Raw genomic sequence first — 23,302 nt, 5'->3', positions numbered from 1 at the left:
TTTATTTTATTTCTATACCAACCTTCCAAAAATGGCTCAGTGTGGTTTACACAGAGAAATAATAAATAAATAAGATGGACCCCTTTCCCCAAAGGGCTCACAATCTAAAAGAAACACAAGACAGACACTAGCAACAGTCACTAGAGGGATACTGTGCTGGGGGTGGATAGGGCCAGTTACTCTCCCCCTGCTAGATAAAGAGAATCACCACGTTAAAAGGTACCTCTTTGCCCAGTTAGCAGGGTTTAGTTGGGATCCTCACTAACACCACTCACTTGGGCTGGCCCTTGAATGAGGCAAGATCATACAAGGGGAAGAAGTAGTCAGTGTTTGATGAGGCAGTTTTACAGCAGGACAACAAATCGCCAAGAAAGGGTGGGAGTTAACAATTGTCAGTCTGAACTTCTTAGTGATCGACTGAAAAGAGCTGATTTATTTGAATGGGTCCTGGATTATCTCCTGGCTTTAGATATGGGAGATGCCAAATCTCCATAGAAAAGTAGGAAATGTCATCACTTCCCAGGCATTCCATGGGTAGCAGAATTGCTAAGGCCCTCCTTTTTGGTCTGTTTTCTTGGAAGGGAAGGACCATTTAGGTGAGAGTGGGGGTCAGTGTCTTACATTGAGATTCAGGTCTAGTTTACCATAGTGTAGGAGGTCATTCTAGTACCATGGGTTGTGTACTGAGCATGCTCTGCAGACAGGACCCAAAGAGGCATTATTGAATTGAATTGAATTGAATTGAATTGAATTGAAGGCATGGCTAGCTTCCTGTAGCGAGGGTGCCAAAAACTCCAGTTCTGGTCCTGTCTTCCTCCAACTCACAGGACTGCGAAGGAGCTCCCTCTTGTCCTTCATCATTTTGGCTAGCTATCTGCTTCCTCTCCCCTCCTATTTCTACTAGATTGATCAAGGGTGCAGGGCCGGATTAACGTAGTAGCAAATTAGCATTTGCTACGGGCCCCGCGCTTTCAAGGGCCCCGCACGCTCTGCCTGCCCCTTCTTTCCGTTCTGTTGACTCTCAGTCTCCTCACTGCATTGCATTGCCTGCTGCTGGCTGCCCATATATAGCCCAACTAATCTCCTGTCGGGACGGGACTCACGGGAGATGGAGGAGATGACGAGAAGAATCGGCGGCAGCACAGCTGCCAGCAGGCAGTGAGGAGGAGAGTCCCTCTTGAGTTGGCTGCGAGGCGAGCGTCCGAGCGTCAGCCACCTGACCTTCTTATCTCTATTCTCTAATTGGCAGCCAGTGCCAGCCTGAGCCTCTTGCACACACACCTTCTTCACTCGCTTCTCAGGGCTGCTGGGGCTGTGTGCAGGAAGCCTTCCTGGCACGCGCATGCGCGCGCTCCCTCCTCAGGTTCCATTTTGCTGTCAGGGTTTCACACAAAACATGCCCCGACTCTGCAGCTACGTTTTCTATTGACTGAGGATGGGATTCCTCCTGACAAAATAAGCAACCCAAGAAAGACTACTCATCTGTGGCAGTTGAAAATCAAGTCCATCACTAACGATACAGATGAGATCTAGTTTGACCGGGATAGCCTTACGGAGAGAAGAGCCATCTATCTTCTTCGGCTCCCTGTGTGAGAGCTGCAGTAGACAGAGCTGGCCGCTCCCATTCGTGCCTTTCCAGGAAATTTCCCATTCCCAAGCACGAAAAGGAAAGCAGAACTCAAAAGAATTCAAACGCCTCGCACAGACTGCCGGAGACAAAATGCAGCGTTCCTGCTGCCGCTGCTCCCCGCCCCTCCATTCTCGTCTCCAGGCTGTCTCGTCTCCTCCAGTCCAGTCCCAGTCCCTCTGAGTGATTCTAATTAGCTGGCTGCCTGCCTGCACTGCAGCCTGCCTTCCCTCTTCGCCCCTGTGCTTCTCGTGGCTGGGGCTGGCTGATAGGTGCAGGCAGCCCAGCGCGCGCTCCCTCTCCTCATGCCTGAGGCACCGCCTGCACACGGCACTGGCAAAATCACTCCTCCTCCCTCTATTCAGCGACGCACGCTGAATCGCACGCACCGCGTGCTTACTTGTGATCACAGCTGCTCCGTGGATGTGCGTGCTTCAGCTTCGCTTGCTTTCTCACGCGCAACACCTGTGACCACCAGTGACCAGCACCACGCTTTATGCTCACAAGAGCGTGTGTGTACCCCCACCTCCATTCCCGCAGGATGTGCTGCTGCTGCTGCTGCTGAACCCACTATAACCACGAATCCAAAACCGGGGCTGCTGCGGGTTGGGCAGGTCAGGTATGTGTGTGGAGTGGGCCCGGGGAAAGAGACTCTCAGCCCTCCAGCTCCTGCCATGGCTGTCTCTGCACACTGCAGATTGAAGATAAAAGGGGTGGGGGGATGCATGTTTTGCAAAGTTTGTTGGCTGAGTGGGGGCATGGTAGGTGGCGGGGCCGGGGCGCTAGGCAAGATCAAGGGCAGAAATGCAGCGTACTTGCTTGCTGCTTATATATTATATATTAGTCTTTTCCCCATCTCTCTCTCCCAAACGTATTCATCATTCTTATAAACACTGAAAGAAACTTAAGTTGCCCAATAGCTGCTCCATGCGTGGCATGGGCGCTTCTCTGAGAGAACGTGTCTATCCTCCACTGCCCACCGCACCATTCCCGCAGGGTGCTGCTGAACCCACTAACCACCCCCACCCCAAAACAAATCCTAAGATCTGGGGCTGCTGCCGGGCTGGCCAGGTGGGGAAAAGAGCGTGCTGAGAAGTGGGCTCAGCCCTCCAGCTCCTCCTGCCAGCAGATTGAACACAAAAGCGGGGTGGGGGGGATGTTTTGCAAAGTTGGTTGGCTGGCTGAGTGGTGGGGGCATGGGGTGGTTGGTGGGGGCCCCTTCATAACATATGCTACAGGCCCCGCACTAGCTTAATCCAGCCCTGCAAGGGTGGAAAGGGAGTCAATTTCTTTGTTTTTCCCTAAAGCCCAAACGCTTCCTCAAGCTGTATCTGACCTCATTGCTGTTCCTTCGGTGGATACCCCTGTGGCACAGCTAGTATCTGGGGCTGTGATGTCCAAGGCAGGGGATGAACAGCTTGAAAATTCTTGAGGACAGAAAGTGCAACCTCCTCCGAAAAGCCCATTCTGTGTTGGCTACAGTAATTAAAGTGGCAGCCTCTAATTCCAATTTGGTCTTCACCTCCACCCTCTGGGCTAAGGAGTTAGTTCAGCACATACCTCCTGAGAATGCTAAGCTCCGGCAAGACATTAACAAATTGGCCAAAAGCCTTGATTGTATCCAGCATGCATCTAGAGCCATGGTTTTTGGAGTAGTAGTGTGCAGGTGCATCTGGTTAAAACATTGGAATGTGGACTCCCAAGTCCAAACTTTATTTAGCAGCCATGCCTTTCTCTGGTGCTCACCTGTTTGGAGAGGCATTAGACCCTATCCTTGTGGAAACCAGGGATAAAAAGAAGGCCTTGCCAACTCCTGGAATCCATGATTGCGTGTCTAGAGTGCACCCCATGGGCAAGATGGCATTCCCGCCCTCTCCAGTGCCTCCTGCCCTTTCAAGACAACATCATGGTGTGTGTTCACAGAGATTCATCTACCCCCAGCTGTTTGTCTCTCCTTCTGTTGGTGGCTCCTCACCACCCTGCTCAAGAGAGTTCCCCTGGCTGTTCCCACATGCATAATCATTACAATAGTCTTCTGGGTTGGGGAACACATTTCAAGAGCCAATATGCTCAGGGTATGTGGAGTCCCAGATATAAGTTACACAACATCAATTGGCTTGAGCTCAGAGAGTGATAAGTGTGTGTGTGCATGCATGCACTTTCTCCCCCATATCTCCTGTATAGATACATGGTGATAATATGATTGTGTCAAGGTGAGTGAGCTGGGTGATCATTGCTCATGAGGTGAAGAGCTTCCGTTTGGGGTTTGCTGCCACTTACCCATGAACTGGCACATCCCTTAGGGGATGGGGTTACTATGGAAAGAGCACCTGTATGCTTGCATGCAGAAAGTTTCAAGTTTCCTCCCTGGCATCTCCATGACAGGGCTGAGAGAGACTCCTGCCTGTAACCTTGGAGAAGCTGCTGCCAATCTGTGTACACAGAACTGAGCTAGATGGTCCAAAGGCAGCTTCCTAGGTTCCTATCTTTGTGGACATCTTGTCTCTGACCTGGCTGGGCTATGTGCACATTTATCTGTGCATCTGTAGTCCAATTTAAAGGTAGCTTTGAAGACAGAATTGGATGTAGCTCCACACAACATCTCTCAGTCCTAGGTGCAGGTGCCCCCTGTCCAATCCCCACATGAGTCTCTACTTCCTTTTGAGGTTAGGATTTGCCGATCTGCAGGGGCGTAACGAGGCTGGAGTGGGCCCAGAGACAAAATTTTAAAATGGGCCCCTTGCTGATACACACACACTCACTTCACATTTGACTTGCCTTTGGGGGGCCCCTCGAGGCGTGGGGGCCCCCAGGCAGCCGCCTCCCCTTGCCTAATGGTAGTTACGCCCCTGCCGATCTGTTCAATCCCACCAATCTCGGCATATCCTAACCTATTTGCTTCAAGGAACCTGGGATCTGCACCCAACTTCAACGCTCAGGTTCAGATCTCTGGAGCAAATAGGTTATGATATAGGAACATAGGAAGCTGCCATATACTGAGTCAGACCACTGGTCTATCTAGCTCAGTATTGTCTCCACAGACTGGCAGCAACTTCTCCAAGGTTGCAGGCAGGAATCTCTCTCAGCCCTATCTTGGAGAAGCCAGGGAGGGAACTTGAAACCTAGATGCTCTTTCCAGAATGGCTCCATCCCCTAAGGGGAATATCTTACAGTGCTCACACATCAAGTCTCCCATTCATATGCAACCAGGGTGGACCCTGCTTAGCTAAGGGGACAAGTCATGCTTGTTGTGACTTACAATCCTGTTAGTAGGGAGCTGGTCTTGTGGTAGCAAGCATGAGTTGTCCCCTTTTCTAAGCAGGGTCTGCCCTGGTTGCATTTGAATGGGAGACTAAGAGGCGATTCTCACGATCAGTGGAAAGTGGGCTAAGGGAGCTTAGCCCGCTTTCCACAGACTGTGGGAACCAGCCGGCTCACTGGCGAGCCCAGTTTCCCCAAAGCAGGTAACCTGTTTAAATACCCCTCCCCTTAGCCCAGGTTAGTGGAGCAAGCGCTCCACTAATCTGGGTTTTCAGATCGTGTATTGCCGCACTGCAGCAACACACAAGGAGACCCCCTTCGGGAGGCTGCAAGCAGCCTCCTGGGCTCGGGGGTCTCACTAGCATGCCCCACGCACTCATGTGGGGCATCCTGGAACTTCCCCGCAGCCCGCACCGGCTCAGTGACGGAGCCAGCAGTCATGTGGGTGGCCGATCCGGCCACCCAGGGCTGCAGCCTTGATTGTCTGTGGGAAGAGTAGGCTAAGCCTGCTTTCCCTGCAGAACCCCCTCCGGCGGATCTCACTGATTGTGAGACTCGCCTCTATGTGTGAGCACTGTAAGATATTCCCTTTAAGGTGGGGCCACTCTGGGTAGATGAGAAGGTTCCAAATTCCCTCCCTGGCATCTCGAAGATAGGCTTGAGCAAGACTGCCTGCCTGCAACCTTGGAGAAGCAGCTGCCAGTCTGTGTAGAACAAGGATTCTCAACGTTTGGTCCCCAGATGTTATTGGACTTCAACTCCCGTAATCCCCAGCCCCAGTGGCCTTTGGTTGGGGATTATGGGAGCTGAAGTCCAATAACATCTGGGGACCCAACGTTGAGAATCCCTGGTGTAGACAATACTGAGCTAGATGGACCAATGGTCTCACCTGGTATATGGCAGCTTTCTATGTTCTATGAGGCTCACACAGGGATGGCGGGGGAGCCTGTGTTCCCGGGGCTGAGGGATGTTGCACAGTGCTTGGCTTGAGCCAATCTTTGTGCTATGTCTGAATTTGCCCTTGGTTTGTAAAATAAAACTGCAGCTGGTTTGTTCAGCTGTGAACATGTCCCTAATCCTCCCAAACCCTTTCTGCCTCTGCTACTGCACAGAACTGTGACATCAAAATCCTGGTTTGCTTAAACAGCAGATCCACATAACATCTGAGCCTGTAGCTGTTGTTTAACTGTGGTTTATAAATGACAATCTGAAATCAATGCTGTGTCTGGTTTCAGATAACAAATTGTAAACTACAGTTAAATGACAACCCCAGGTTTTGATGACATGTGAAGCTGTTGTTTAGTCAAACCTGGGTTTCCTTCTGTGAAAGCTGAGGATTTAAAGGGAGGCTTAAAGGGCATGTACGGATGGTTGGGGATGTATTCACAACAAACTGATTTATTATTCCATCATATGAACCAGCTTTTAAAGTGGATCATGGCATATATGTATTCTAAGTTAGCAAACCAGGAATACATTTTCTGAGGATGCATTGCACTGGCATGCTTATTTTTCACAGCTTGGTGTACTGATCTGATTGAGAACTGGATAAGAGAAGTGTTTTTGTTTTGTTCGGCTGGGTTTTGATGGCATGGGGTTGGTGGGGAGAGTCGTATGAGTAAAATATATAATTTTTAAACATCTTGTTATCAGCTCCAAGCCTTTGGGTTGTGTAGACTATAAATAATGAATCCCAAACTCTTCTTGGCAGCAGAATAAACAGTGCAAAATATCTGCTTATTTCCCTAGCTAATGTTATTCATTCCAAATTTATGTCTTGAATTCTGAGTTTCATTGTTAAGATTGTGTTTATTCAGAGTATAAATACCTTTCCTGTATTACAGTTTTCTCAAGGCATTTCAATTATTTATCTGCTAGTAAGGAATCTTCAAATTGTTTGGGCCTAATTATCTTTAAGCTTTCAAAGGCTTCTTTGACAGGGCCTCAAACAAAATGTGATGAATTTCCTTGGTCTAGTACATTCAGTTGGCATCTTTATGTGTATCTTCTAATTGCTGTACATACATTTGAATAATGCCATCCATGCTGTCTTCCCTCTGGGTGGGGCCATAGCAGAGCTTGAGCACAAGCTTTGCATACTAGAAGCTCTCAGGTTCTATCCCTGGCATCTCCGGTTAAAAGAACTGCAGGAAGTAGGGCTGAGAAAGACCGCTGTTAACGGGCCAAACTTGATACTAGGCTTGCTGTGTTATTAGGGGGCCTGAGTGCTTGGTTTTTCTAATATAAGTAGCATGGTGGGCGGGGGGGGGGGTCAGAATTGGGACCATGGTGGGGAGAAGGGCTTAAAGCTTCCTCCTGTGGTGCCAATTTGAGTTGGGGCTCCCCACAGCTGCTGCTTTGTCCCAGATGAAAAGTTCCCTTTGGTGCCAGCGAAACCTTTCTCTGGGGGCAAAGAGCTGGTGGTGGAGGGATTGAACCAAATCAGGACTTCAGCAGGGGCAAAGCTCATCCTCCCCAACTGTGGTCCCAATCAAGATCGGGCCCCCATGCAACTGCTATTTTCAAAAACCAACATACAGGACACAGTCACACAACGTAGCTATTTCCACAATCAGTAGAAAGTGGGCTAAGGGAACCTAGGCCACTTTCTACCGATTGTGGGAACCATTGGGCTCACGGGTGAGCCCAGTGGTTCCAAGGCAGCTAGCCCACATAATTCTCCCTCCCATTAAATGAGGTTAATGGAGCAAGTGCTCTGTTAACCTCATTTTTTTGCTCATGTGCCGCTGTGGCGCATGGCAACACACGAGTAGACCCCCAACTGGGAGGCCGGCTGCAGCCTCCCAGCCTCAGGGGTCTCTCCAGAATGCCCCATGTGCTTGCTCGGGGGCATCCTGGAACTTCCGGGGGGCAGGCAGCCCCCAATCCCCACAGCTTTGTGACTGAGCCGGCAGTCATGTGGGCGACCGATCCAGCCACCCAGGGGTTGGAGGCTGCTCGCCTGCAGCCGTGGGTGGGTACAAAGGAGACGGCCTTCTCCACAGAGGCACCCAGTTTCTGGAATTCGCTGTTGGTGTTTAGACACTAGGCAAAGGCAATTTTGTTTTGGTGTGCAAGTAGTGTGACCGGTCTATAAACCCTCCTCGTTTTTGTAATTTTTTTATTTGCTAGGGTGTTCTTGTTTTTAAAACTATGTTAATTGTAAACTGCTTTGAGCATCAGTTGTATATGATGAAGCTCCCTGTACTCACCCTAAAAATACTACCATGGGTCAGAGCCCCCTTGAGTAATAGGTCATTGCTCTTTGAAAGGGTTAACCACCCTCCACGTATATGTATGGAAGCACTTTATGCACACATATGCACATTTGCAGATCTTTCTGAATACTGGTCATATGCTATTACTTCCAACATAATTTCTGTAGTCCATTCAGGACTAATACCCACTCTAAAACAGATGCTAACCACTTATACTATGATAATTGGTTTTCTTTTTGTCTTTATTTTAGTACACCAGTGTTGAACAAGATGGAGAACGTTACATGACACCAGGAGATTTTGTGCAGAGATACCTAGGACTTTATACGGATCCCCACTATAACCCTAAAACTGTGCAGCTGTTGGCAGGAGTGGCAGATCAGACTAAAGATGGGTGAGGACTTTGCCTGTTTGTGTAATGTGTGATGTCATTTAGGCCACAATCCAAAGGCAAGAACCATGCACATTTCTTTGAAGTTTATGCCACAGCCACTTCCACTGTCAGAGCTGCTGCTTAGTTTTAAAAGCAGCGTGCATCTTTAGCTGTCTGAACTGCTGTGGCAAAAATTATCAACAGAATGCCACCTTTATGTACTCTTCCTCCCCATGGACATAAACAGCATATTTAGGTGATTACCTTAGCTTTCAAGTGACTTGTTTTAAAATTTTTGTTTTTTATGAACATTTTATCGGATGAGCAGGAAAAATATAGGCTAGTTACAAGTACTTTGTGGCGATCTTTAAGATGTAGGCTAGAGGACTGATGTGCAACGCTTAGATTGGGGCTAAATCACAAATAAGTAAAAGGTATCGCTTATTTATAATAAGTTCACTCTCTACGATTACTGTGAGGAAGTTCCATTCTCTGTATATAGCAGGTTTCTAGTCAAAGACTCTGGGTGTTTGGCACATGAATAACAGAGTGCCATGGCTTGAGAAATGGGGGGAAGTCATGTGACCTTTAATGTGAGGTCTCTCTAACTTTTGCACCTCAAACCACTGAGGTCCCCTCAAAAATGTCTTCTATTAAGGAAGAGACACACTAATCGCTATATGTGGCAAGATAACGATTTGCCTAATCAAAATAAGGTCATTCGGCACAGAGCTCTTTAAGCATTACATATAGACAATATTCTTTGTTGTTAAATTGCTTTTGGAAATTAATTTGCAGAATGTCCACTCTTCTCAGACATAGCCTTTTAACCCACTCAGTTTCAGAGCAAGCCTGCATGCCTTCTCTTCTCTCTCCCCTTTATGGAAGCCTCCAGATTTATTTTACCAGGAAAGTGCAGATGTTGTTGGACAATAGTGAAGAAGTTAACATATATGGGAACAGAGGTCAAAGATGTCATCAGAGAGTAGTTGTAGAGAGGCAATTAATGGTTATTGTTAAAATCCAGTCTTTTGTTGTAAATGTCTACGTTTCATTTATTTGAAATTAAAAGCCTCTTACATTCTTTAGGGCTATCTTGTGTGCAAATGTGACCTTTGATGTTATTCTAAAGGCTTTTATTTCTCATACTGTACTACTTGAGTATGCTTTACAACAAAATTTAAAATGCAGCTCTAGGTTTGCCAAGTGCATATGTTAAATAATCTAACTGTCTAAATCTAAATATCATTGGTGTTAACAGATTAAGCAAACTGTAGCATTTCTCCTTGGAAACTTGGTTCTCTGAAGCCATGGTTTTTGAGGTATGAAGAGGCCTTTCTAAAGAGGCTCTGTCTGTTGCTGTAGTAGGTGTACAATCCACCCCCCCATCTCAATCTCTAGCCTTGGAATTGTGGTTTGATTTGAGCAAGCAGATATGAGGTGCCTAGGTGGTTATTGTTACTGACAAATAGCAGTTTTCTGTGTTTTGCACACCTTAAGCTGCCTGCTGTTCTCTCCATCACATCCTTAGCACACTGAGTTGGGCCAGTGCGTTGCTCTCTTCCTTTCTGCACTCAGACTTGAACTGAGAGTCAATATTTTGTTTGTTTGTTTGTTTAATATACATTTATACCACCCACTACCAAAGCTTTTAGGCAGTTTACAACCACAAAATAAACCAAGAAATGTAATACATTTAAAACATATATAAAATTCAAAGTTAAAACAATCAATACAATACAACTAAAACATCAGCTAAAACTTCAACTAAAGAGCCTGACTGAGAAGATGTGTCTTTAGTTGTTTCCTAAAAGCCATCAGGGATGGAGCAGCTGTAATCCCAACAGGAAGTGCATTCCACAGCCCTGGGGAAACTACAGAGAAGGCTTGCCCTTGAACTGCCACCAGACGAGCTGGTGGCACCCTAAGACGGACCTCCCCTGAAGATCTTAATAGGACGTGGGGTTCATAATGAAGAAGGTGTTGTCTTCAGTACCATCGGCACAAGCTTTTAAGGGCTTTATAAATAATAACTAGCACTTTGTATTTTGCCCAGAAACCTGTTGGCAGCCAGTGTAGTTGTTCCAAAACAGGAGTAATATGATTTCTTCAGGACAACCTAGAGACCAACCTGGCAGCAGCATTCTGGACCAATTGCAGTTTCCGGACTACATACAAAGGCTGCCCCACGTAGAGTGCATTGCAGAAGTCAAGCCTGGAGGTGACCAGCATGTGCACCACTGTCTTAAGGTCACTCTCTTCTAGGAACGGGCACACTTGGCTTATCAGCCAAAGCCGATAAAAAGCACTCCTGGCCACTGCCTCCACCTGAGATATCAAAGAGAGAGTTGGGTCCAGAAGTACTTCAAAACTGTGAACTTGTTCCTTCTGGGGGAGTTTAAACCCATCTAGAACCGGTAGATCTATCCCATCTCCTGAATTGCGGCTCTCTACAATAAGCACTTTCAACTTGTTTGGATTCAGCCTCAATTTGTTATCCCTCATCCAGCCCATTACAGCCTCCAGGCAGCCATTTAGGGAAGTTATGCCATTACTTGATGAAGCTGACATGGAGAAATAGATTTGTGTGTCATCAATATACTAACAGCACCCTGCCCCAAATCCCCTGATGATCTCTCCCAGTGGTTTCATGTAAATGTTAAAAAACATTGGAGACAAAATGGAGCCCTGAGGAATATAAAAGGTCTTACTTTGTCGAATAACAGTCTTCAATTAACACCCTCTGAAATCTGCCCAAGAGGTCTGAGTGGAATCACTGTAAAACAGTGCCTCCTATATCTATCCCTCTCAGACGGTCCAGAAGGATATCATGGTCAATGGTATCGAAAGCTGCCAAGAGATCCAAAAGGACTAACAGAGTCACACTCCCTCTGTCAATTCCTAATTGGAGATCATCCTTCAAGCCGACCAAGGCAGTGTCCACCCCATAACCTGCCTGAAAGCCAGTTCAAAATGGGTCTAGATAATCTGCTTCATTCAAGCCTGCCTGGAGCTGAGAGGCCACCCCTTACTTGTATTTGGGGATAATAATGTGAATATAATAGCATAAGTCATATAAATATTAAATTATTATCATTGGCTAGCATCCACAGAGGCGCTTGCACTCTTGCACGCGGGGAAGCCATTTTTCCTGTCCTGCTGCTTGTTGCTGCAGGCTCCAGAGCCCCCCAGAAAGGTCATTCCCAAGAGTCAAGCAGTCTTCAGCAACAGCATGAAATGTGACACAGGAGGCTGCAGGCAAAGGGGGGAATTGCAGGGAAACAGGCAAAGACTGGAAGGAGCTGTGTGCTGGCAAAGTGTTAATCTGCATGCTGCTCATGAATGATTTGCTCATATGCACCCTCAACATGATGTATGACGTAATGGCATACAGTGACATCAGTAGAAGTATTTATTTAGCAAAGGTTCTCTGCTTTCAATATCCTTATGATTTAGAGAAATGGCTTCAAAATCTCATTACCAGCCCTTTCAACATATTGAAGATTAATCATTATAGAACTGGGAGTATCTGGCACTGCCATGACACTAAAGTGAATTTCCTTCATATGTGGTGGTATTATGATGCCATGAGAGCAGTAAGATACTGGAGGATGGTCATAATAGCGATTAATGAATGTTTTCATATGAATTCAATGCCAGACCCTACTGTGTTTGCTTAATTATGTGAAAATATTGGTACCGTTATATTAAAATAACTTATTTTATATTTAATAACTGCTGCTACATTGACTTTTTTTGGCGGGGGGAGGGGGAGGGGGAAGACGTTAAAATCAAAGCCCATAAAGCGTAGTTTAGTAAAATCATGGAAGTAATTAGTCTACTAAAATTAATTGTGAACCAAATACGTAACAGTAATTATATATTTTTTTAAAAAATTAGTAAGAGACCAAATTCTCTTTCCCCTCCCTCTCAGTAATGTGTACAGTCATTGTACATGATTTTTGCTGATGATCTTGGTACCATATGTTTATTAATGGAACTGCAGGGTAAACCTCTGCTGTTTTCACTGTTGTAACTTCAAGGATACAATTGTTAGATTTTCAACAGATTTTTCTTTTCTTTTTTGGCTTCCTCATCCCCCAATCTGAAAGTTGTAATTTCTGATTTGTAGGTTGATCTCCTATCAAGAATTTTTGGCCTTTGAGTCAGTATTATGCACACCAGATGCAATGTTCATTGTTGCTTTTCAGTTGTTTGACAAGAGCGGCAATGGCGAAGTGACCTTTGGTAAGAATGCTACTTGTGAGGTGCTAAAGATATTTCTTTTTCAGCCATGGAGAAAGATGACAAGGAGGATTCCAACGTGGATCTATCTCAAAATTAGTACTGCAGGACAAAGTGTCTTTTTTCTTAATGGGTCCTAGTAGCTTACTCTTGAAAATTTGGTTTCTTTTCTTCAAAGAATTGACTGTGGCAAAAAAACCCACAAAAAAACAAAAAACCAACAACCCTTACGCAATCCAACACTGTGATTACTAGGCTTTGATGCATAGTTGATGCTTGAACATTCCTCAAATAGCTGCTGCAAAACTTGTTTGTTCAGGGGGCCCAGTCTAGCCAGTCCTTTGTGTGTTTCCTGCACATTGTGCTTCGGAAGGGCTGAAATACTGTAAGTTCTGAAGAAAATCCTTGGTTTTACCATTTTGGTGCTCTTCACAGTCATGATTTTCCTGGGTTGCTGCTGCATCAGTACTATGCATTAGTTTCTAATCTGTCCTCCTTTGAGTGATCCAAGCTCTCCACAGACCACATAATCAGTATGATGGCAACATACCATGAGGACAGTGCTTCCCGGACTAGTCACATGGGTGATCTTAACTAATTAGAAATGCCCAAATTTGTATCTCATCCTCCTCATAAGGAGCTTGGGAAACACACTTGGGATTATCTCGTTTTTATCCTTTCAACAATCCTTTGGGGTAGGTTAGTCAGAAAGGTGATGATTTGCTCAAGTCCACCAAGTGAGTTTCATGGCTGAGTATGGATTTAACCTAGATCTCCCTCCAGCGCTTGCTCCCATTACACAACAATGGCGAGTGTACATCACGCTAATTTGTGCTTATGCAAGGAAGAGCAGAATTTGACTTTTGGAGCTGGTTCATAAATTGCTTATGATACGAAGAGGGAGACAGATGAAAACTAGCAGAAGATAGATGAGTGACTCATTGATAGGACAGATCTCCAAAAAGAGGACTTCATGTCCCATGTGTCAGATTTGCCTCTGACCATTCTGACATTGTGGAGTATTGTTGTCTCCTGTCTTTTTTTTCTTTTTCTTTTTTAAAAATTTGCTTTCCCATTTAGGGTAGAGTTAAGATCAAAACCAGTCCTCAGATCCCAGTATAGAGTTCATGTAGTAGTAGAAAGATATTGCTTCAGTGTTGCTGAGTAATTGAAATATTTCAGATATGAGAGATCCCTAGCATTTTATGATGTTCACATTGTACAGTCATAAAGTACTGAATGCAAACAATTCTGATAAACCTATACTGTTAAGTGTTACTCATATTCAAAAGAATATGCTCTCGGTAAAGATGGAGTTTATGCTTGGAAATAAAGTCATGTTTTCTGTATTAGCTAGATCCCCACCCCCACCCCCAAAAAAGGAAAGGGGGGAAAACCCCAAAACAGATTAGCTGACTCTTCAGAAACTGTTGCACCAATTTTTGGAGAAGCCTTATTTCTCCTAAAAATGAAATAGTGTAAACTTTGAGTAACAATCCAGTACCAACTGGGTGCAGCATTTGCATCCAGAGGATTCCCGTTTCAATAGAGTCCTGTTTCCACACCATGTCAAGTTAGTGCTCATACAACACACCAGAGCACTATAGGGAATGGGAGGCCTGTGCATACCTTTCGTATCCCCTTCCAGCTCTCCCGCTCTGAACAATACAAGTTAGTCATGCTTGGAGATTCAGTTTGGAAGTACTGGGGAAAAGGGGGGAAATCTGGTGTCACAGTCCCGGTGTCAACCATGCTGATTGTCTACATTCATGCTTCTTGAATTAAGTTTTCTAAAGAGAAAAACTCCCCAGATAACTTACCTGATTTACTTTGTAGTGGTTTTATATGTCAGTGATAACTGCATGAGTTTCAGATTTCTCTTGCTTATTGTCCAGCATTGAATTGCATGCTCCATAACTGACTAAAACCTCAATTATGTCTAAGAAATAGGAGTGTCCCATTACATAGCAAATTTGGAATTACCATAGTGGATCTGCCCTTATTCTTGTTTGGGAATGTACACTGGTATAATAACATCAAGTATACACATGTAATTTGTTCTTTAAATATGGGAAATTCCTAAAACAGCTAGGCAGTTTCTAAATCCATATAGTACTATGAAACTTTGCATGTCCACTGATCTTAGCAACTCAGTGAAAAGCAGTATACTTAAATTACTAGACCATTCACTTTGATGGAAGCCGTATACTCTCAAAGAGCTGGAATAAAGAGCAGTATTGGAATTTTCATATTAGCTGCTACATCATGATAAAGGCCGCTATGCAGGAGATAGCTGTCTCTAGGTGAGGAATACAAGTGGGGCTTTCTTATGACAGAAAATGTAGTTTGTTACTCATATGCATTGGAAGGACAGTGGCATTATTCTGGACATGCCATGATATGAGCTCACTCTTCTGCACAGGAATCAAATAGTACCGGTAGTCCTAGTTGGTTCCTGCTGAAGGCTGCATCCCATTATACACTTGCTTTGGGAGTAAGCCCCATTGTATTTTAACATAAGGGGATCTGATTTCCACCATGCCTAGGGTCAGCCTATGAGTCTGTCAACACAAGGATTCAGAGAGGCAAACCTGAGGCAACATCTGGTCACACAGATGATAAATTTCAAGGGTTTTCATCTGCATGCCTTTTCCGATACTCGAATCATTCAAAGATCACTGTGAGTCTGCAGGGACTGTTGCTCTCTACTCACCTCTGCATACCAAGGATAAGAGCTCTGCTGCTATTTAGAGGATCACACAACTCAGAATGAAAAAGTCAAGATCTCCTGATTTTACCAGGGTTCTTGAATCTTTCTTGGCTCTCATCTGCTGTTACATCCTGTGAGCAGAGTGGTTATCCTTGGACAACCAATGTATAAACAAGCCCAGTTCAGTTCATGTTCTGTGCTGATACCTGTTTAGCGACCCCAGCGGTTTAGCGACCCATGAAAAATGGGGATGGCTTGAAAAGGAAAAGTACTTCCTCTTGGTGAATGCATCAAAGCAAACAGGAGCAGTTTACTGTCGGCTGGGTTGTCATGAAATTGGCTCAGACTCTGATTATAGCCTTCATGGTAACACAGCAGTTATGGACGCCATCCTAAATGTACAGAAGAAGCCACAATGTGCATGAAAGCGTATTGCCCATAGCTTGGGGATAGAACTCTGCCAAAATGGAGCCTGAGATTTGTAATCTTTGATTTGGGGAAACAAATCAAAAGTGTTTTACTGACAGTAATACTCATTTGGTGATGAACCTGGACCCCTGCTTCTCCGCAGCAGGGCCTTTTATAGAGCTGTGTTAGTGGCCAACTTGAATGGTAACATAACAGGAGGTACTTTCTCTGAGGAAAGATGAGCCAAGGCAAAAGCCAGAGATGCTGGCAAGAGAGTAATATAGATTGCAGCACCAGAAACATGCTTCAGGTAATATTAAAAACAATTATATGTTCCCTTTAATTCAGCTGAATGCTTCTGTCTGAAAGACACTGCAATTATAGTCGTATCTTAATTTCCAGTTTCTCATTTCCTTCTTACTCAAGAAAATGCAAATCAAGTCAAGTTTATTGTTTTATAACCATAGGTTATCACCATGTTGGATAAAAGAGATTGTAACACTACATTACAAAGAAGAAATAAAATAGGCAGGTGAAAATGCAGTCAGTTGGCCATAAACATGGAAAGAACAGGAGCCATTTACCAGCTAGCTTAAAGCATAACAGTTAAATCAGATAATCAGCAGTACAGGAGACAGCAATAGACAGACTTCTGTTTAACTGCAACAGCAAAAAAAGATATTTTATAGATGACACATTCAAATACACTGAAATGCTGTATGTATTATTTTGCTTTAACTAGAACTGGAAGTACTACATTTGCTTTGCAATTAATGTTATAAGGAGAAAACAAATATGGTAAAATGATAATTGTTATCACATTGTTTCCTTTGGTCCTGATCCAGAGAGCGGTGTGCTGAACAAAGAAATAAAGGCTCTTTTAAAAAAGGGAACCTATCCTGTGTTGCCTAGCAAGCCATCCCTGACACTCAAGGAGACTTCAGAAGTAGCCTCTGAAGAGCTGCTCTTAGGGAGGGGGAGAGGGAGGGGGGCAGGTCTTTGCACAAGCGCCGGGAGCCTCTGGACTGCAAACTATTTCCAGAGCCTGCATCTCTATCTTCAACATGCCAAACTAGCTTTTATTGATTAATAAATTGAGATGAAAGAATTTAGGATGATTGTCAGTTATAAGCAGATAACATATTAGATGTAATCTTCAACTGTGTGTTGCAGGGAAAGGAAGTGTTGAGAAATAAAGGTGCTAAAAAGCATACTTTCCCAAGTTTCCAGATAGTATTTTATTAAAAAAAGAAAGGAGTTTTCAAATACTATTATCTCATAGGAAACACATTGCGAGATTAAGCATATTCTGAAGTCTGCAAATCATCTCTATGGAAGTATTTTGACATAACCTCCTTTACACCCCTAAGAGAACTGTTATGAAAAGGAAGCAGCTGCTTCAGTTTTATCTGAATTCTTGAATAGATTCCTATTTTGGAAGGAGCGGGTTCTAGATCTGTTTTTTTAGGCACTTCGGTTAGAATAAGCCAAGATCAGTCTGTTCAGTTGTTACAACATATCTTGTTTTGTATTCTAACCAGAGTCGGAAGTACAGTTCTTCCGATTCACACTTGAACAGGAGAGAGGGATGTGTGCACTCCAGGCTAGGAGACCTCTCTCAGAACTGAGATTTAACCTTCGCTTATGTGATGGCTGAAGCCACCTAGTATGCGCGTGCAAGTGTGGACACTTGGTACACTGGATAGTATGGAGACTTTCAGGATATTTGTGCAAGGATACACAGAGGACAACTGACCTAGTTAATACACTAGTGTACTCACTGTCACATTTTATAAACACAGAGTACGGAACAATTGTTGTGATTGGGATGTCATACCTAGCTGTAACTGAAATTACAGTATATTGTAAGTATATTGCCAAGTATATTGGCAAGGGGTACTGAATCTCTCCTTTTAAGCATTTATATATAACTTAGAGATACGTTATAGATTTGCATCATTTTAAAGCAAGGATTATCTGCTTGGTAGGAGTTGTGGCTTGTCTCTCCATCTTTCTATTTGGTAGGAATTTGGTCATTAATATACATTTATATAAGTCAAATAATGTGATTTGCCTGTTTTCACAACACAATAAGAACTTCAATTGAAATTTTAGACTTTTAAAAATGTAGGATAGCCTGTTAGCAGAGACCAGGAGGTCATCACAGTTCTCTGCTCCAGAGAACATCAGCTCCACACAGACTAACTCATATTATCCATTATTTGTTCATATAATTTAAAATCTTAAAGCAAAAAAGTGTGGAGTGTTGGAATTCCAAACTGCATTATTAGTTGCATCACATTGCATTCAAACGGAAAATACTCCAGAGTCGCTTCTTCTGGGTCTTTCCCAGACAGCCGGTTTAACCGCGGAATTAAATGGGGTAAAGCAGAGCAAGTTATGAGCTCATATATTAGCCACATATAAGCACAATAAAAATAATTCGAAGAAACCTGGGGGCCGTTCACATAGGGCGGCTTTAATTGGGTTCTTTTCGGTTCCTTCTGAATTTTTTCCATGCCCCATTCATACTGCTTGCTCCTGGGTCTTTCTCTGATCCCTTCTGGATTTATCTCTATTTCTTCAGCTTTGCAGAAGGTTGACTTCTTGATTAGCCAAGTCCATGCAGGGTTCATTTGCTTTTCAAAAAACAAAAAACAACCAAAAACAACCCAAGAAAAACAGCTTTGAACATTTGCTTGGTGATCTTGCACCCACACTGGATAGAACAATGTTCCACAAGAACACCAAGCAAATGTTAGAGGGGGGGGGGGTGAGGCTTTAAGCTAAGGTGCTCTATCAGCATGGCTCCTCCACACATCTGGGAAGAAACATTGGTGTATATCGGGTATATCAAAGTATCCCAAAAAGCCGTCGTAAAAAGTGGACTTTTTCAAAGGTAAAGTGTGCCATCGAGTTGGTGTCGACTCCTGGCAACCACAGAACCCTGTGGTTGTCTTTGGTAGAATACAGGGGGGGTTTACCATTGCCATCTCCCGCACATTATTAGATGATGGCTTTCAGCATCTTCCTATATCGCTGCTGCCCAATATAGGTGTTCCCCATAGTCTAGGATATCCATAGTCTGGGAAACATACTTCCCATAGTCTGAGAAACATATCAGTGGGGATTCGAACTGGCAGTCATTTCTCCACTGCGCCATTATTGCGGAGATAATGCAGGCTAAGCTCCAATGCACAGGTAAAAACCTGAATTGTGTATGGAGTGCTCTCCGATAACTCTTACGGACTTCGACGTTAATCTGCCCAATGTGTGAATGCACACCCGTCCTTCCCATGGTGAAGAAAAGTAAAACCACTGTCTGGGAACAGCCCTGGAGTTGGTCTGTACTACAAATTTAAACTAGTTTCATACTTCTTTAATTGATATGGCTACCATTTAAGAAAACGTGGGAATCTCAGTTCTCTGAATGAAGGGGCTAGAGATCTGTAATGGAATTCTCAGTGCTCTGGTAAAATTAGAGTTTCTACATTTATTTGGGAGATTCCATGGCCATTGAATCGGATTGAAATAGATTTAGATTTAATTTTGTAACGTAGATGTTTAGCTGCAGATTAGTGTGGCTTTGGCAGATTTGATTCTCTTCCGCATTGTGGATCCAGATGAACATCAAAGGTTGTGGAACCATCACAGAGTATAGATAGTTGAACAGTCCTCATGGGCATATTCCTGGATATTAAAAATGGCTTTTGTGGGGAGGGGAGAGAAGCCAAAATCATTTTCCATGCTGCGTGGCACACCTCATATGCAGTTTGTTTCTTGCTCTGCCCCCATAAGCCTGCACAGCATGTCAGCCAGTGTGTGTATTAGTTCTAGGTTTCCAAGCTTTAATCTGTTGGTTTGTTGCTTAATCTGATTCATTGCTGAGGCAACATTGATTCTACTGTATTACTGCAAACAGCAGTGCAACCATGTCCCTTTCCCCCTTCCTAACATCCTAATTGTAAGAGATTGCGTGTTAGGGATGTGCCCCGCTCAGCTTTCTGAGGGGGTGTGACCGCTAACCAGCCAGATAGCTTCTACATTGTGACTTGTGTTTACAAAGCTGATTAAAAATTTCCTTTCCTAGGAATGCTTTTATGATCTGGCTTTTTAGACTTGGTGTTGCTGTTTTTGTATCTGATTCTGTTGTGTCTCTGTTATCTGAGCTTATTGTAAGTGGCTTTCAAGGCCTTTATTGTCCAGGACGTGGAATATAAACATAGGCTGAATCCAAATTAGTGTTGCGCTAGTGCAACTAGAAAAAATGCAAGTACTTAAGAAATTTGCAGAGCTGTGTGATGTTGTTTGCTTGTTTGCTCATTGTTCAGTTTCTATACCGCCTTTCATAAGACATCCCAAGGACATTGACAAATATTAAAATACAACAAAACTCCATAAAAATAACATTAAAAGATTAAAATCAGTTTAAAACAATAAAAACCATAAAACTCCAAAATACTGTTATAATTTTTCTATAGTGAAAAAGATAGAACAGCAGAAGAGCTAAGAAACCTGGCAGCCCCTATGGGGTAAAAGCTGAACAAATGAAGTGCTGTGCCAGGCCTGTAGGAAGGCCAGCGATGGCCCGTGTTCGCCCGCCGCCACACTCCCCCCTGCCCTGTGTCTGACATCAGATGCAAGGGGTGGGTTTTTCCTTGGAAACAGGGGACACACCCATTTTCCAAGCAGATTCCCGGCCAGCGCCATGTTCTCTGCACGGCTGGGAACGGCTCTCCCTGCTTTAAAAGGCAAGGAGATGTGTTCCTAGCCAGTCTGGGAAGCTGGCGCAGGGCTAAGCGGCTCAAAATGGAGCCGCACTCTGGTATTATTTACAAGTTATTGACAGAACCAGAGAATGAATACATTAACATATTAATATGTTGACTGGTCAGTGCATCTCTTCCCAAATCTGCAGGCAAGTACACCGAATCTAGCAATATTGAGAGAAAATTCAGTTTTTTGAAATTTCTGAAAAGAAATTTGATCTGAAAAGAACAGCATAAAAATAATTAGCTCTACCTGCATACTTATTCAGAATAGGAACAATCAATTCTTGATGAATATCCTGATAAAACTGACAACACACAAAGGACATGGTCCACTGATTCAGCTTCCACATTACTACATGGCCATAGTCTATTCCTATACGGGATGTTGTGAAATCTGCCATCTAAAACAGCTGAGGGTAAGATATCACAGTGAGCATTCATAAAAACTCTCCACAAGGAGTTATAAGGCAATTAGTTGGCTTATAAATAAGTCTGTTATCACCTCTGCCATTCCATATCCAGAATGTTCTGACTCAATAAAGCTCATTGTCAAGGCCCATTGAAATTAAGAACTCTGCAGAGAGTCCATATGTCATGAGTTTTCTCATATAATCTTTAAACAATACAAATTATAAGAATTGTTCAGTACCAGCAGGGCCAAGCCAGATGGAAGGGAAATTAGTTTTAGCCAAAAATTGAAAACATAAAATCAGGCAAGAGTTTCAACACTAGGTAATCCTACTTCTAGACGTACAACCATATCGTATTGGGTATGCATCTCAGAACTGCCAAAATTGATCTAAGGAATTGAGATTGTACTACTTCCAAAGAGCAAAAATCCTAGTAAACACACATCTGTGAGCCATATAAGGAGCACTCTAGCCTGAAAGACCCTAATAGCTGAAGGGGCATGATGGTCTCCTTTGGAGACATACTATCTAAAAATAGCATGTGCTGACCTGCACATGTTTAGTATGAGTACTTCAACTGCCTGTGGCTTGAAAAATACACCCAAATATTTGTAACACAGCTTCTGTTCAATATTTATTTATATTTATCTATTTTATTTTATTTCTATACCACCCTTCCAAAAATGACTCAGGGTGGTTTATACTCTGTTAATCTGCCATTTATATAAATGGGATCTACTGGCAAAAACTACAACCTTGGTCTTCTGAGAATATATTGAGGTGGGTCTCACGATCGGTGAGACCCACCTCCAGAGGGTTTGCGGGGAGAGCAGGCTGCTCTTCCTGCAATCATTAGCCCTCCCTGGGCGGCCGAATCAGCTGCCCACACAACTGCTGGCTGCATCACGGAGCCAGCGGGGGCTTGGGAGTTTGGGGGCCGGGTGGCCCCCGGGAGTTCCAGCATGCTCTGCGCAAGCAGACAGAGCATGCTGGAGAGACCCCCGAGCCAGGAGGCTGCTTTCTCGCCTCCTGGTTGGGGGTCTCCTTGTGAGTAGCTGTGACGCGGCGCTGCACTGCGGCAACACACGATCATATAGCCCAGGTTAGTGAAGCGCTTGCTCCGCTAACCTGGGCTAAGGGGAGGGCTTCCTAAGTGGGTAGTCCACTGTGAGGCAACCGGGCTTGCCTGCAAGCCTGGTGTTCCTCACAGTCTGCTAAAATGCGACACGGTCTGCAACATGCGACATGTGTGGTGGGCGCGCGCAGTGGCGGGTGTGCATGGCGGTGGGTGTGCGTGGCAGTGGGCGCGGGCTTATTACTTCCAGTATTTTTGGAACAACGGGGGCAGGGGTGGCAGGGAGGAACGCTGCCACCCCAAAATCATTTCAAAAAAACGGAGTGCCGGCGGGGAAAAGGTGACGGGAGGGGTAATTGCAACCCCCCCCCGCACTTAAAGAACCACCCCCCACTGGCACCGGACTGAGCCACATTTGAACCAGTTCGGAGGCCTCTAACATGGCCTCCGGACCGGTTTGTGCACAACCCTAGCAACAACAGGAAAGGCCCTGTCCCGCATGCATGACAATTTAGCCTCTCTCAATTCGTCACATGCAGCAAAGGCTCCTCTGACTACTTTGTTGGGTGGGCAGAAACCCTTGGAGCAGGTGGTTCTTCAGGTATCCAGGGCCCAAACCGTTATGGGCTTTAAATGTAATATCCAGCACCTTGAATTGGTACTGGAAACAAATTGGCAGCCAGTGCAGCTCTTTAAAAATAGCTGATTCCCAGCTCCATCCCTAGAAATAATGAGGAACTTAGAAATAATCCCTAGAAATAATGAGGCTGCTGATTCAGGAGGATACTGTGTTCATAGGATCAGCCCTGTTGGATCAGGCCCAAGGCCTGTCTAGTCCAGTTCAAATCACTGGAATACAGCTTGGATCAGGTGGTGTTTTTTGGTTGCTACAAGAAGGTGGAAGGGGCAGACATTCCTGAGGTAGGGGTATAGTTATCAAAGGAGGGGGTGGAGGCGGGAACAAATTTCCTTGGGCCCATGGGGAAGGGGCCCCCACTGGCTAGGAAGCAGACCACTCTTAGCTCTCCCCACCCACCTCCCTGACTCATTAGCATGGTGGCTTCTGATCAGAATGCAGGGAGTATGTAATATTATTTGCATAGGAGTAGAGAGATGGCATGCTGAGAATGTTTTTCACTATGTCCATGTAGCTCTTCTGTAGCAAAGCCATGGGTGGGGGCATGGGGAGAGAAGAAGTAAGCA

At 44.5% G+C, this 23,302-nt stretch overlaps 1 protein-coding gene across 3 annotated transcripts in view; it reads left to right on the top strand.

Moving 5' to 3' along the window:
* Positions 1-23,302, top strand: part of SLC25A12 (solute carrier family 25 member 12) — a 91,197-nt gene that overhangs the window by 14,476 nt on the left and 53,419 nt on the right. For all 3 annotated transcript variants that reach the window (XM_053266152.1, XM_053266167.1, XM_053266159.1), the window contains exons 3-4: positions 8,358-8,500; positions 12,612-12,727. In XM_053266152.1, the coding sequence (XP_053122127.1) occupies positions 8,358-8,500; positions 12,612-12,727 (259 nt within the window). The remainder of the gene's footprint in view (positions 1-8,357; positions 8,501-12,611; positions 12,728-23,302) is intronic.

Source organism: Hemicordylus capensis, chromosome 1 (genome assembly GCF_027244095.1).
Source record: "Hemicordylus capensis ecotype Gifberg chromosome 1, rHemCap1.1.pri, whole genome shotgun sequence".
Lineage (NCBI taxonomy): Eukaryota > Metazoa > Chordata > Lepidosauria > Squamata > Cordylidae > Hemicordylus > Hemicordylus capensis.
The sequence above is the reverse complement of the archived record's forward strand: the minus strand, read 5'-3'. Positions and strand labels throughout refer to the sequence as shown.